This window comes from Drosophila rhopaloa, unplaced genomic scaffold (genome assembly GCF_018152115.1).
Source record: "Drosophila rhopaloa isolate 14029-0021.01 unplaced genomic scaffold, ASM1815211v1 contig_3, whole genome shotgun sequence".
NCBI lineage: Eukaryota > Metazoa > Arthropoda > Insecta > Diptera > Drosophilidae > Drosophila > Drosophila rhopaloa.
In genome coordinates, this window is record NW_025335123.1 from 15,414,345 (window position 1) to 15,427,280 (window position 12,936).

General features: G+C 46.4%; 2 protein-coding genes across 2 annotated transcripts; both read left to right on the forward strand.

Moving 5' to 3' along the window:
* The first annotated feature begins 21 nt into the window (after positions 1-21).
* LOC108047112 (NTF2-related export protein-like) lies at positions 22-895 on the forward strand. Its single transcript, XM_017127183.2, has 3 exons — positions 22-133; positions 193-279; positions 340-895. Exons 1-3 carry the CDS (start codon positions 125-127, stop codon positions 640-642), a joined length of 399 nt encoding a protein of 132 aa, XP_016982672.1. The 5' UTR covers positions 22-124; the 3' UTR covers positions 643-895.
* A 190-nt stretch (positions 896-1,085) lies between these two features.
* On the forward strand, positions 1,086-12,435 carry LOC108047109 (DENN domain-containing protein Crag). The gene is given in 15 exon segments (XM_017127180.2): positions 1,086-1,643; positions 2,692-3,008; positions 3,860-4,406; positions 4,463-4,613; positions 4,681-4,952; positions 5,013-5,226; positions 5,321-5,641; positions 5,775-6,012; positions 6,015-7,197; positions 7,283-7,585; positions 8,023-8,103; positions 9,486-9,900; positions 9,970-10,440; positions 10,631-10,815; positions 10,889-12,435. Coding segments are annotated over 14 exon segments (5,001 nt in total). The 5' UTR covers positions 1,086-1,643; positions 2,692-2,707; the 3' UTR covers positions 11,208-12,435.
* Positions 12,436-12,936: the final 501 nt, after the last annotated feature.

Sequence of the window (12,936 nt, forward strand, 5' to 3'; positions counted from 1 at the left end):
TGCTAGAGATGACACATCTGTTGTGGTAAGTTTATCGAAGGCAAATTCAAGCTTCGAAAACTTCGGGGCGATTATTTTCGAACGGCAGTTTGGTCACACTGGAAATACTGCGCGAAATACAACAATGAATAGCGTAAGTTATAATGAATATTAAATATTTAAGCAATATAAGCGAACCACAAGGGCCCACAGGAACTCAAGAGGAAGGTCGAGAGCTGCGCCCACACGGCGGAGGACTTTGCGCGGCTCTACTACGCCTCCATCGACAATCGACGCCAAGTAAGTTGAGAATTCTGCGGAATGCCGACGTTTTCAATTGGAAATTGGATCCGTCCACAGCAAGTGGGTCGCCTGTACCTCGAAAATGCCACCCTCAGCTGGAATGGGAACGGGGCCTGCGGACGCGAGGTGATCGAGCGCCACTTCCTGGATCTGCCCCCGTCCAGACACTACAACACCACATTGGATGCCCAGCCCATTTTCGATCCCGCCGTGGGCTCCATGATCACCTACATAATCCTGGCCGGAGGCAACGTGCAGTTCGGTGACGACCGGCGCCGCAACTTCCAGCAAACCTTCATCGTGACCGCCGTGAATGACAAGTGGAAGATCGCCTCCGACTGCTACCGCCTGCAGGATTAGTCCTGTGATTAAACCAAAGAATTAAGGAGTTTCTTTCTCATTTGTTATTTTAGTTAAACTACGTGCGGTAGTCGTGTAACAAGTTTATTTGCATTTTTAAGAGTCTACATATATAACAATTACACTGAAATGCGCAGGTCCAGGTCGCTCCGCTCGCCAATGAAACTACATTTTTCTCCATTAACAAATGTTTTGATTTGTGAATTACATATTTTTACGTATTACACTGAAATATAATAATCTTTAAAATTCATTCACATATTTCTACGTTCCTTAAAAGGTATTTATATTTAACATTCAAATTTTAAATTGGGCGCGCAAACAAACAATTTTGCTATTGCGTATTACGAAAGTCATCATCGTCACTAACACTTAATCGCTATCGCACGTTATCAATCGATGACAAAAAAACCGATTTTCTCGAGCGCCATCTGGTAGCACTGGAAAAAATAACGGATTTTTTCGAGTGGCCTCTGGTAACATTGCAAAAAAGGCCTAAGGCAAAGGCCAATAAGTTTTTAATAATAGTTATATTTCTGTCGTTGCGTGCCTGTGTTTTTTGTATTTGCCAATAATTATAGCTCGCGAAACGCGCGTGCAGGCGATTGCCAATTTTGCCAGTCACACAGAGTCGCGCACACACAGGCCAGTTAAATGAACATTATTTTACTTTTTTGTCCACTGCACTCCACACGTATTTACGTAGGTTAATTTTGCTAAAATTCGTTAACGAATTGTGCGCGCTTTAATCGGGTCTGGTGGTCCAGCTAAATAGTTCAACAGGAAAACCCTGCGAAAATGATGTAAAGGAAAACTCTCAAGTAGTCCAACTGTGTGTGTGTGTGTGTTGGTGTGTGGAAATTAACGCAGTGTGAAGAAGAAAAGCGAAGGAAAAGCGACAATTGCAGTCCAAGGCAAACAACAAAAGCAACTGAAGGTTGCCCAAGTCGCCACGCCCCCTCCGCCCCCCGCCCTCTTCGAGGACATCAAACGGGAGTGCAGTAAGTAAACCCCTCTATCTCCCCACGCCCATGTACCCCGTCCCCATTCCAATTGGACCCCTGTAAACAAAAACAACGCATCAGCAATCAACACAAACAAAAAGTGACTGTTGTTGTTGTTGTTCTGCAAAACGGAAGCGGAGGAAGTTGAATCATCGAGCGGAACTTGTTTCCCCAGCTCCATTTGTTGTAGCTGCTTTTATGGAGCATAAAAATTTGAAATTCGAAGCATTCAAAGTCCAATCGGAGTCGCAGCTAATGCATGCGATCCAATACGAATCCAAGTTTATCATCGGGCAATGTAAACAAAGAATTTTGCGCCACGCGGAAAAGATACGGTGAACCCTCGCTGGGGTCACCGGAAGGAGGTCTAAAAAAAACGGCAGTGGGTCACCCAGAAATCACTATGATTTATTGGGCTTTTATCTTTGAATAACACACTGAAAGCATAATTGATTCGGTATCAATAATAATCAATTTAACATTTATCATAGATAAAAAAAACATTTTAATTCGATATCATAATAATCTTAAACGTTTTAATTAAATATACTATGAAAATAGTATTTTTTTAAACCATTTTTAATTAAGTATTTACAGAAACATAAATTAATAATTTGTTCATATTAAAAACTAAGAATAGTAAATTTTAGCGTTCTTATATTTTATTTCTATAATAAGCTATGTCAAAAGGCATATTTTTATTAAAAATTCTTGGTTCTTAAGTGCTCCTCAGCTTTTAAATGTCAAATTTTTAGCCCACTTGCCAAAAGTTGGATCGTAAACAAAAGATTCCGTATTAGATGACTTCTTAATTTTGTTAACCTAATTACTTTTGTCACTTATCGAGTCTGTCTGCGGAAATCCCGCTGACTTTGCCCCCGAATGTAGATAACTAAAAAATATGAATTAATATGGGATCGGGAGCAGCACCAACTAGTGTCCACTGTGGCCGGGCTGTCAGTCTCTTATCTTATCTGCCCTGCAAGTGCCGCCAGGCCCAAGAATTAACCACTCAACCCGGGTCTTTTGCTGTCTTTGCTTCCAGAGGAAACGGCGTCGCCATGGAGGAGAAGCGCATCGCCGACTACTTTGTGGTGGCCGGAATGCCGGAGCATCCGCAGCTGCTGCAGGAGAACAGCTTCAACGACTCGGGAAGATTGCGGGCGGCCAGCACCATCGAGCCGATCACCGACATCGGTGTCTACTTCCCGCTGCTCGGCGAGGAGATTCCCGACGGATACGAGCTCCTCTCTCACACGCCCACGGGTCTGCAGGCAAACCTCAACCACGGATCGGTCCGCACCACCGACTGCTACATCTACTTCCGGCGCGGCAAGGACCGCCCCCCACTGGTGGACATAGGTGGGTGACCCAGTGACGATGTCCCAACGGAAGTGGCTGATTTCTGGCATCCCCTTCCTTCTAATTGAGCTCTTATCGCGGTTTATGACCATTGCAAATTGTTTTATAATTCAATATTTGTTTGTGCGTATGAGCAAATGAAGGTGGGCAACCCAACAAATAGGCTGTCCCAATTAAAGTAGGGGGTGTCCCAGAAATGTCTATTAATATTCGGTCCAAAAAAGTCTTAACCAATCTCTCGGTGTCACAGAATGGTTTGAGATTTTGCTACTATAACATATTCTTAAAACGTTTTTTAATAATACTATTATCAGCATTTATATATTCATTTACTGCCACGCTGATAACATTTTCTTAATTAACAAAATATATTTCTGGGAAGTAATAATCTTGGCAAATCTGAATTCTCCACTTAGTTAATCTGAAAACTTGAAAATAACTAGCAGGAAATAATGACTAGGGCTTAAAAAATGTTTTATGACCAAACCGATATTGAAATAATTAATGTAAAATTCTAGACTTATGTTGCAACTTTCCTTGTTTTTTTCTGGAAACTTACAAATGTTTGGATTGGATTCCATGAATCAAAGGAAAGCTCTGTTAGTTTTCTTGATAACGAAAGTCAACTTTAATGTATGTAGTAACTGCGACGCGACTCGTGATAATGTCAATAACCTGCAGTTTATTTAAATCGTTACATTTTTTGTATTACGCAGAATAACTCACTTTAGTTTTTAGTTTAATGGTTTATTTAAAAGTAGTAGGATTGGGTGTTTCTAGCAGGAAGGGATATTCCCATTTTCACATATTTATTTGCGCGTTTTTAAATTAATCTGACTGTCCGTTTGCAGGAGTGCTGTACGATGGCCACGAGCGTATCATGTCGGATGCGGAGATCGTTGCGGAGACGCCTGGCGGCCGGGTGGCCAACGTTAACAACTCGACGGCCAAGACGTTCCTCACGTACCGCCGTGCCCGGGCGGACATGCCCTGCAACGAGCTGGTGGTCACCGAGCTGTGCGTCATCGTGCAGAGCAGGGGCGAGCGGGCTCCGCACGCCTTCTGCCTGATCTACAAGACCCTGAACAAGGGATACGTGGGCAGCGACGTCTACCTCTGCTACAAGAAATCCATGTACCGGCCGAGGCACATCAGCTACAAGCCGGAGATCCTGCTGCGCTACCCCACCGTCGACCACACCGACTTCCCGCTGAATCTTTGTCCGAGTGTGCCGCTCTTCTGCCTGCCAATGGGCGCTTCTCTGGAGGCCTGGCCCCACGTCAATGGAGCTGAGAAGCGGAAGCCCATCAGTCCGGTGTTCAGCACTTTTGTGCTGACGGTTAACGATGGCACCTACAAGGTGTACGGATCCGCGTTGACTTTCTACGAGGACTACGAGTAGGTTGCCAGCAAGTATTTGTAAGAATAAATGCACTTATCAACCATCCTTTCAGTGAGTCGCAGTTGTCGGCGGAGCAGAAGGAGCTGCTCGGTTGGAACGAGGAGCTCGGCGGCCAGCACTCGCTCCACATGATCAAGGCCATTTGCCTGCTGTCGCACCATCCCTTCGGCGACACCTTCGACAAGTGGCTGAAGTACCTCCATGTGAGTTTGGTCACTCCTCTTTGCGTCTGCCCGAACTGATCTTAAACCCACCCACTATTTTTTCCAGCGCATGGTGTTGTATGGTGTTAATATCCCCATTCCCGTGGAGCGCTACATCACTCAGCTGCTGGACGAGGTGCCGTTCCCGGCGCCCAGTATCCACTTGCAATTATCCAGCGAGTCCAATGATCGCATCCTGCTCACGCAGCCGGAGGATTCCCCGCTGCCGCGAAGTGGCGCCGGCTTCCACATGCTGCTCCAGAATCTGGGCACCGACAACTGTCTGCATGTGCTGCTGCTGGCCCTCACCGAACAGAAGATACTCATCCACTCACTCAGGTTGGTGTTCTTTAATAACCTCAAATGATTTCCTTATAATGTGTATTATTTCCCTCGCAGACCTGCCACGTTGACTGCTGTGGCCGAGGCCATCGTCTCCCTGCTGTTCCCCTTCAAGTGGCAGTGTCCGTACATCCCACTCTGTCCACTGGGATTGGCGGAGGTGCTGCATGCCCCATTGCCCTATCTGATTGGCGTGGACTCGCGCTTCTTCGATCTGTACGAGCCGCCCACGGATGTCACCTGCATCGATCTGGACACCAACAACATAAGCGTAAGTTTGGGGACACCTTTTATAATTGGGCTTCTCAAGGGGCCCATAAATAATCAATTTGCATGACATATCTGATAAAAACTTTATCTTGCAGTTGTGCGAATCGCAGCGCCACTTGACGCCCAAGCTGCTCCCGAAACGAGCAGCCCGCCTGCTTCAAAAGACGCTCACCGATCTGGAGAACGCCAAGCCCATCAGCTATGACTCCACGAACAGTTTGGACCGCGACATTCGGAAGCGAAAGCGGGAGCTGGTGCTGGAGCAGCGCATTCAGGAGGCCTTCCTGCTCTTCATGGCCCGCATCCTGCGCGGCTACAGGGACTTTCTGGTGCCCATTTCCAAGGCGCCCTCGGTGGGAGCCACCGATCCCAGTGCCCTCTTCCAGCTGAAGGCCTTTCTGCGATCGCGCGATAAGGTAAGGGATACCTACGAAATATAATAGAATTAAAAGATTAGTAGTGCTATTATTAACTCACTCAAATCCCAACAATTCTCAGGAGTGGCATTTTATAATTTAAACTAATTACTGTTTTCTCACCGCAAAACAGCCGCATCAGAAGTTCTTCGAGCTGATGATGAAGACCCAGATGTTCATCCGGTTCATCGAAGAGCGCTCCTTCGTGTCCGACGGCGACCATGGCCTGAGTTTCTTCGACGAGTGTGCGGAAAAGGTGGCCAACTACGACGAGACGCCCGCTCAGCTGCATTTGGTGGACTGGGACACGGGCCAGAATAGCGAGCGCACCAAGTACATCTTTCCGCCGGACAGCGTGACTCCGGCGGGCGGCGGGGAGCCGGGGCAGCCGGATTGGCCTACAACTATGAGAACTTTACGCTGCAGCCGGAGCTGCTGCAGGGCACGAAGAAGACGGCCACCTCGAAGTTCCTGCAGCTGCAGCTGAACGCCTCGCTCTCGCCGGGATCGCCCATTGCCCGGCGCACCAAGCATGAGATCAAGCTATCCCAGAAGATGGCAAGCCGGTGTCAGCAGCATCCGGAGGCGTGGTCCAAGTACCTGCTGGCCACCTGCTACTCGCTGTACTTCCTCATCCTGCCCTCGATGGTGCTGGAAACGCGGAATGCCGGCAAGGAGCCGGAGATCCTGCGCGCCGCCTACGATGTCCTGGTGCGGGCCAGTCGCCTGAAGATCACCTGCGACGAGTTCTGCTACAGGATCATGATGCAGCTGTGCGGCATTCACAACCTGCCGGTGCTGGCCGTCCGCCTGCACTACCTGATGAAGCGCTCGGGCGTGCAGGCCAATGCGCTCACCTACGGCTTCTACAACCGCTGCGTCCTCGAGTCCCAGTGGCCGAGCGACAGCACCACGCTGAGCCAGATCCGCTGGAACCGCATCAAGAACGTGGTGCTGGGAGCGGCGCAGTTCCGCCGGGCTGGCAAGCAGAGGGCCGCCTCCAAGGTGAACAAGTCGCTGAGCGCCTCGCAGGACCAGAACCTCAGCACCCTGGAGACGGTGGATGGCCAGTCGCGCACCAGCCTGGCCTCCTCCTCCGGCGATGGCGGTGGCCACGGGCTGCTCGACTTTGGCGCCTTCGATCGGCTGAGGAGCAAGCTGGGCAGCATTGTGCGGCAGACGGTGACGGGCGGCAACAACGAGGCCATGGAGAACGTGGTGAACAGCGCCGGACTGCTCATCCCCGGCGAGCGCAGTGCCCCGAACACGCCCACGTATGGCGGCGACACCGAGATCCTGGCCAAGGCACTCCAGCAGCAGCAGCCGCGCAAGCAGATCATGAGCATTGGCGGCGGCGATGACGATGACGAGGATGAGGACGACGATGAGTACACGGCCGGGTCGCCGAGCACGCCGCAAAAACAACTGGAGGCGGGCGCCGATGAGCTGGAATACGCCGGCGGTGGGGACTACGAGGCGGACGAGGAGGACGAGGACGAGGTCGACGAGCATGTGGCCGCCCAGCGGGCACGACAGCGCGTGCAGAGTCCAACCAAGTGAGTTTCCGAATGCTTAGAACCAATATTTAATAGACCATCGATTCGAATTGGAAGTAATAATGCCACGTTTTGCACTACCCAGAATCTCGCCACGCACGCCCGTGACCCAGAACGATCCGCTGGGCGCCTTGAACGAGGAGGAGTCCGCCGCCAGTGCTACGCCCCCGCAGCATGCGCAGCAGGAGCAGCAGCAGTCGCAGTCGCAGATCGACAGCAGCATATACAGCGACAAGCCGATCCTGTTCCGAGGCCCGAGGAGCGCCACCTTCGACGAGTCGACGCAGATCGGGAAGAGCATGCACCGCTCGGAGACGATGCCGGTGGCCAGCAGCGGGGTGACCAACAGCCTGGCCAATATCGGATCCTCGCTGAAGTTCACGTTCGGGTAACTCCGGCGTTCCACAGTCCATCCTCCTCCGTTTCCCATACTTTGTGTCTCCCTTTGATTCATCTGAACACACAGTTCCACAAGCATTCCACGTCCACTCACTAAAGCAAGCGGATTATTTATCCCTTTTTTTTGGTTAACTTTACCTTTTCGGTCTTTTCCCGTTTGCACATCATTTGCTGGTCAAAACTATACTTACAAAGTAAGAAGTTTAAATCTGCATTACAAATAATGCAGACATTTGTAGTTAATTTATTAGGGATATAAATCAAAATCAATTATTCGAATTCAACCAAATGATCTGCAAATCTGGAACAGCCCTGTATATTTCTCTCTCTGTATCTACCTCTCTTAATCCTCTCAATCAAACTCGTTTTGGTGCCACATTTGTTTTATGATTTATTTACATATATATATATATAATTATATCTTAGACGTTATTCACCCGCACGATTGTCCCTTAAGAAAGACTTGAAATTGCCCGCCAATATTATAGAAAATATATCGAGCATAAGGTAAGTGGAGACCTTTCTTAGAGATCTTCTAGACACACATACCCGAAACTACACCCAATTGTGTGTTGTGCTGCTTTCCACAAGATCCACCTGGCATTCAAAGACTAATTTCTGTTTCCTAGGTGAAGGAAGTGTTTAAAATGGTTTTTGGGTCAATAATATGATAGTAACATGTTTCATATACATTTTTATGTTTTATTTTCGAATTTAAATTCTGCTTCAACATTGTACTGATTCAATTTTAAAGTGTGTTTTGTTGTTCACCTTATCCCACTTATGAATATTAATTATATTAATACACACCATATGAGTTCCACACAGACATCATTAATTTTTGAAAAGGTGCAAATTTACATGCAATATAGACATAACAGAACTCTATATTTTTATAGAGCTTTGTTGAGAACTAATTTATTTATAAAAAATAGTTTTCTTATAAAGCTTACTCACCAATTAACACAAAAAATTTTTTTAATTCAATGCCTCCACTTTTGGTAGTGCTTATGATCTATAGACTAAATGTTAGTAATATCTCAAAGAAAGTACTTTTTTCTTCGCATTCTAGCAACATGCTTATATTTATGTTATTTTAAACACGACTATTTATTTTATGTATTATATTAGTGGATAGCGGCAACTAACACACAGTGTCACAAGAAAAACACCCACAACTGCGACCTAACCTCTTGATTTCGTTTTGTGTTCCACATTAGTTCTACACCCCGAAATGCTGTTCCACAGAGTTTCGCCTTTGGTTTTGGTTATGGTTATGGTTACGGTTATGGTTACGGTTATGGTTACGCTTATGGTTACGGTTAAAGTTATAGTTACAGTTAAAGTCCCCTTTAAAAACTTTGTTGGTGGCGGGCAATTCAAGGTTTGACAAAAGCCACGCATAGCATCCACACTAACTCGAATAAATCAAACTAACGACGGCCATCCACAAGCACCGCACCACCATATATAGCAGCACCACCAGCAGTTGATTTCCTGGATCTTAGATAGTTAAAAACGACTGAAAAAGTCTGTTCAGAATACTCTTATCCGATTTATAATAATTATAATATTTAAAAACAAAAATAACACTATAGAAAGATTTCTACTTTATTATCACATTATATAAATGGAGTATATTAATATATCTTTTGTTTCCGAAGTCATATTTAACATATATTTAATAAAAAAATACATTTTAATTAAAGCCGGTTATGCACTAGTTCTGTAAAAAACTTGAAATAAACCTTTGTTTTTAACAAAATCCGCCAATAAGTCTCCCCATAAATCAGCTGCTGCTGGCTCCACATCATTCTTGTTTCGTTGTAGATCTATTAAATGTGCAGTTCATAATAAGCCGACTAATTCATGATATTTGTACAACACAGTCCCAGCTTGACGGGCAAGAAGTCGAACGAGTTGATCCAGGGAAGCCTGAGCAGCATCAAGTCGGCGGCCAGTTCGCTGACCAAGAAGTTCGACGAGATCAAGGGCGTGATCTCGGCCAACTCGACGCCGACGAAGACGAACAACGGGCACCATCCGCACGGTCTGCACCATCCGCATCACCATCCGCACCACCAGCACCACAATCCAGAGCAGGAGGAGCACGATGCCGCCGTCCACGAGGAGGGCAAGTTGCGGCGCGTCTCGAGTGACCTGGACCCGTGGGGCAGGCTCAGTGAGTCGCGCAAGTCCAGCTACAACAACCTGGTGCCGCTGGGCGAGAACAGTTCCACCGGCGCCCTGCACATGCACGCCTTTCCCGCTCTGCCCGACAACCTGTACAGTCTCATCGGCGAGGTGAGTGTCTCTATCACTACAATAGCACACTAGCGCATGCCTACTCACGGTTACCCTTCAATCCCCCAGAGCGCCGCCGATCGCGACTGCGACGTGCTGATCCAGCTGACGACCTGCTCGCAGTGCCACAACTGCTCGGTGCTCGTCTACGACGAGGAGATCATGAGTGGCTGGACGGCGGAGGACTCCAACCTGAACACCACCTGCCACGCCTGCAACAAGCTCACCGTGCCCTTCCTCAGCGTCCAGATCGAGCGGCAGGCGGAGGAGTCCAGTCAGTCGGATAGGCCGGATCAGCCGGAGGAGGGCAAGGAGCAGCCAGCCAATGGCACTAGCCACAAGTCCAGCCTGACCGTGCCGTATCTGAATCCGCTGGTGCTGCGCAAGGAGCTGGAGAACATACTCACCCAGGACGGCGACATCGCGCTGATCAAGCCGGAGTTCGTCGAGGAGCACCCGATCATCTACTGGAACCTGCTCTGGCTGATGGAGCGCATCGAGAGCAAGACGCACCTGCCCGAGCTCTGTCTGCCCGTGCCGGTAAGTGAATGATTAAAAGAACTATATATTAACTTCTTCAACATGAGGGATTCTTGATGACTACTTTAAGCTTCAACCTTAAAAATAGTGCTTTTTAAAATCAATACATTCATCAAATTATTATTTTATTTTCCATATTAATTTTGTAATTAGACTAATCACTCTTTTTCTTTTAATTTCCAATATGCAGAGTGACAAGGAGCACATTGACCCGCTGAGCAAGGTAAAGACGGTGCATATCCAGTGCCTGTGGGACAATCTCAGCCTGCACAGCGAGACCAGTGGTTCGCCGATGTACATCCTGTACCGGGAGACCCAGCCGACGAGTCCGCTCATCAAGGCGCTGCTCACCGACCAGGCGCAGATCAACAAGAAGTGAGTGATCGAGTGGCGGGGGCATCCCTCTAAAGTGCTGATTTTAATTCGGGAATTCCTTTCTGCCCTGCAGTGTCATTCAGCAAATCATTTCGGCCCTCCGGGTGAACGACTTTGCCACTCCGCTGAAGCGTTTGGCCAACGAGCGGCACAAGCTGAAGAGCAACGGCGTGGAGCGGTCGCACTCGTTCTACCGCGACATCCTCTTCCTGGCCCTGACCGCCATCGGACGGGGCAACGTGGACCTGGCCACATTCCATCGCGACTATGCGGCCGTGTTCGACAAGCTGACGCCGCGCGAGTGCAACATGTACTATCGCAACCAGGACCTGCCGCCCTCGGCATCGACGATCTTCTGCCGCGCCTACTTCCGCCCACTCCTGCTGCCCTGACGCAGTGAGTCCCAGCCGGAGGAGGCTCACCCAGGCGATGCCGGTGAGGACGCATGAGCTTGAGTCCGAGGAAGGGCGGAAGATGCAAGCGTGGCGGAAACTTAAAAGACAAGACGACCAAAAAATTTCATGGAAAGGAAGAAAGGGAAACTTTAACGACAACAAAACGCTTATCACACACCTTAGGCTGGGTCGATTTTATAGATTGAACAATTGTAAACTATTTCATTTAGAAATCAAAGCACTTATTTACATGTTAGAAATGAAAAGGACGGTATTTTGGAACTATTCCTAGTAGGGTATAAAAATATGATTGTTTCAAATGGAAAGAAAATAATTCGAGAGGTTTTTAAGTTTTCAAATTAATAGTTTCTATAAAAAACAAAGGAAGCTGCAGGCAAAATTGTTTCAAATTAATTTTCCATTTTGTTGTAGCCAGGTTTTTTGATTTTTTATATCGGCCTTCCCTAACTACATACATGCATACTAAAAAAAACATAAACTTGACATATGTTAAATTGTGAAAACATGCAAATGATTTTGTAAATGACTTGATCTTAACTTCTAAGTACTTAACGATTTTTTCGCTGTTTACACTAAATCAAAACAATATACACACACATTAATGACTGGTTTCTGTGACAATACATAAATACGTTAGGGCAGTGCGTTTCATAGGTGTAATAGCAATGCAATTTTAAAATGGAAACGCTCACTTTTCGGTTTATATTTTGTACTTAAGACCAACTTGCTTGCTTTAATAACTGCCTTATCTGATACCACTAAATTTCTAATAACTTTTAACATATAATAGGGCTCACCTTTGAAATGCATAGAGTATATAGGTCTTACTCGACTGAAACGCACTGCCCCTCAAAAAAAAGGAGCTCCGCAGAATGTGTATTCCACTTTTCATTGACCCTCGTCATATTTGCCTTATTATATATAATATAACGATACATATTTGTGTATATACAAATCTATATGTGCGTCTTGTAAATCAGCATTGTGAGCGGATCCGGAACCGGAATCGAAATCGAAACCCCCTCCCCCCTTACACAAGCCGCTCCACCAACCCGGTTATTTCAAAAATAACCTCTACTCGCACTTTTTTATCTTGAGATTTCCTCACAATGCTCGGGTCTTTTAGTTAGCTAAGCGAACTTTCGGCGGGGAAGGGTAAATGGGGCGGGACGAGCGGTAAATCAATATCGGGAGCAGTAAACAATTAAACAACGATTACAATAGCAATAATTAATGGATAATCGTATATAAATGTAGATGGGATAACTCTTGCAGATCTAATTGTACCACACACCTTCACATCCACGTTTTTAAAGACAACACCCAAACACCACACATTCACTTAAATAATGCAGCCACAGTAATTTTTTTGTCGGGAATCTTAACTAAATGTATATTTAATAATTAATTTAATTAATGAAAAAAAAAAAACGAAAATGGCAAAAAGAATAAACAAACAAGTTTTAAAAATAAATTAAATATATGTTTTTATTTAATATATTTAGAGAAATAATTGCCTGTGCATGTTCTTGTAGTAAACCGCTTTACGAGGATCGATTTTAATATTTGTATGGTTGTAGTATATTTTGGGACATCCCTGGCAAGGTTGTGCCAGATATTTTGAAATATAATTTTCATTTATTGCCCATGTCTTCCAGAACTTAATGCCTTATTATCATTACTGCAAGTTTCCTAGTCATTACAC

What these genes read in the sequence shown, in the direction of transcription:
- LOC108047112 (XM_017127183.2), top strand. An exon ending in CCATCGACAATCGACGCCAA is followed by an intron (nt 280 to 339) that starts GTAAGTTGAGAA and finishes ATCCGTCCACAG; the next exon opens with CAAGTGGGTCGCCTGTACCT.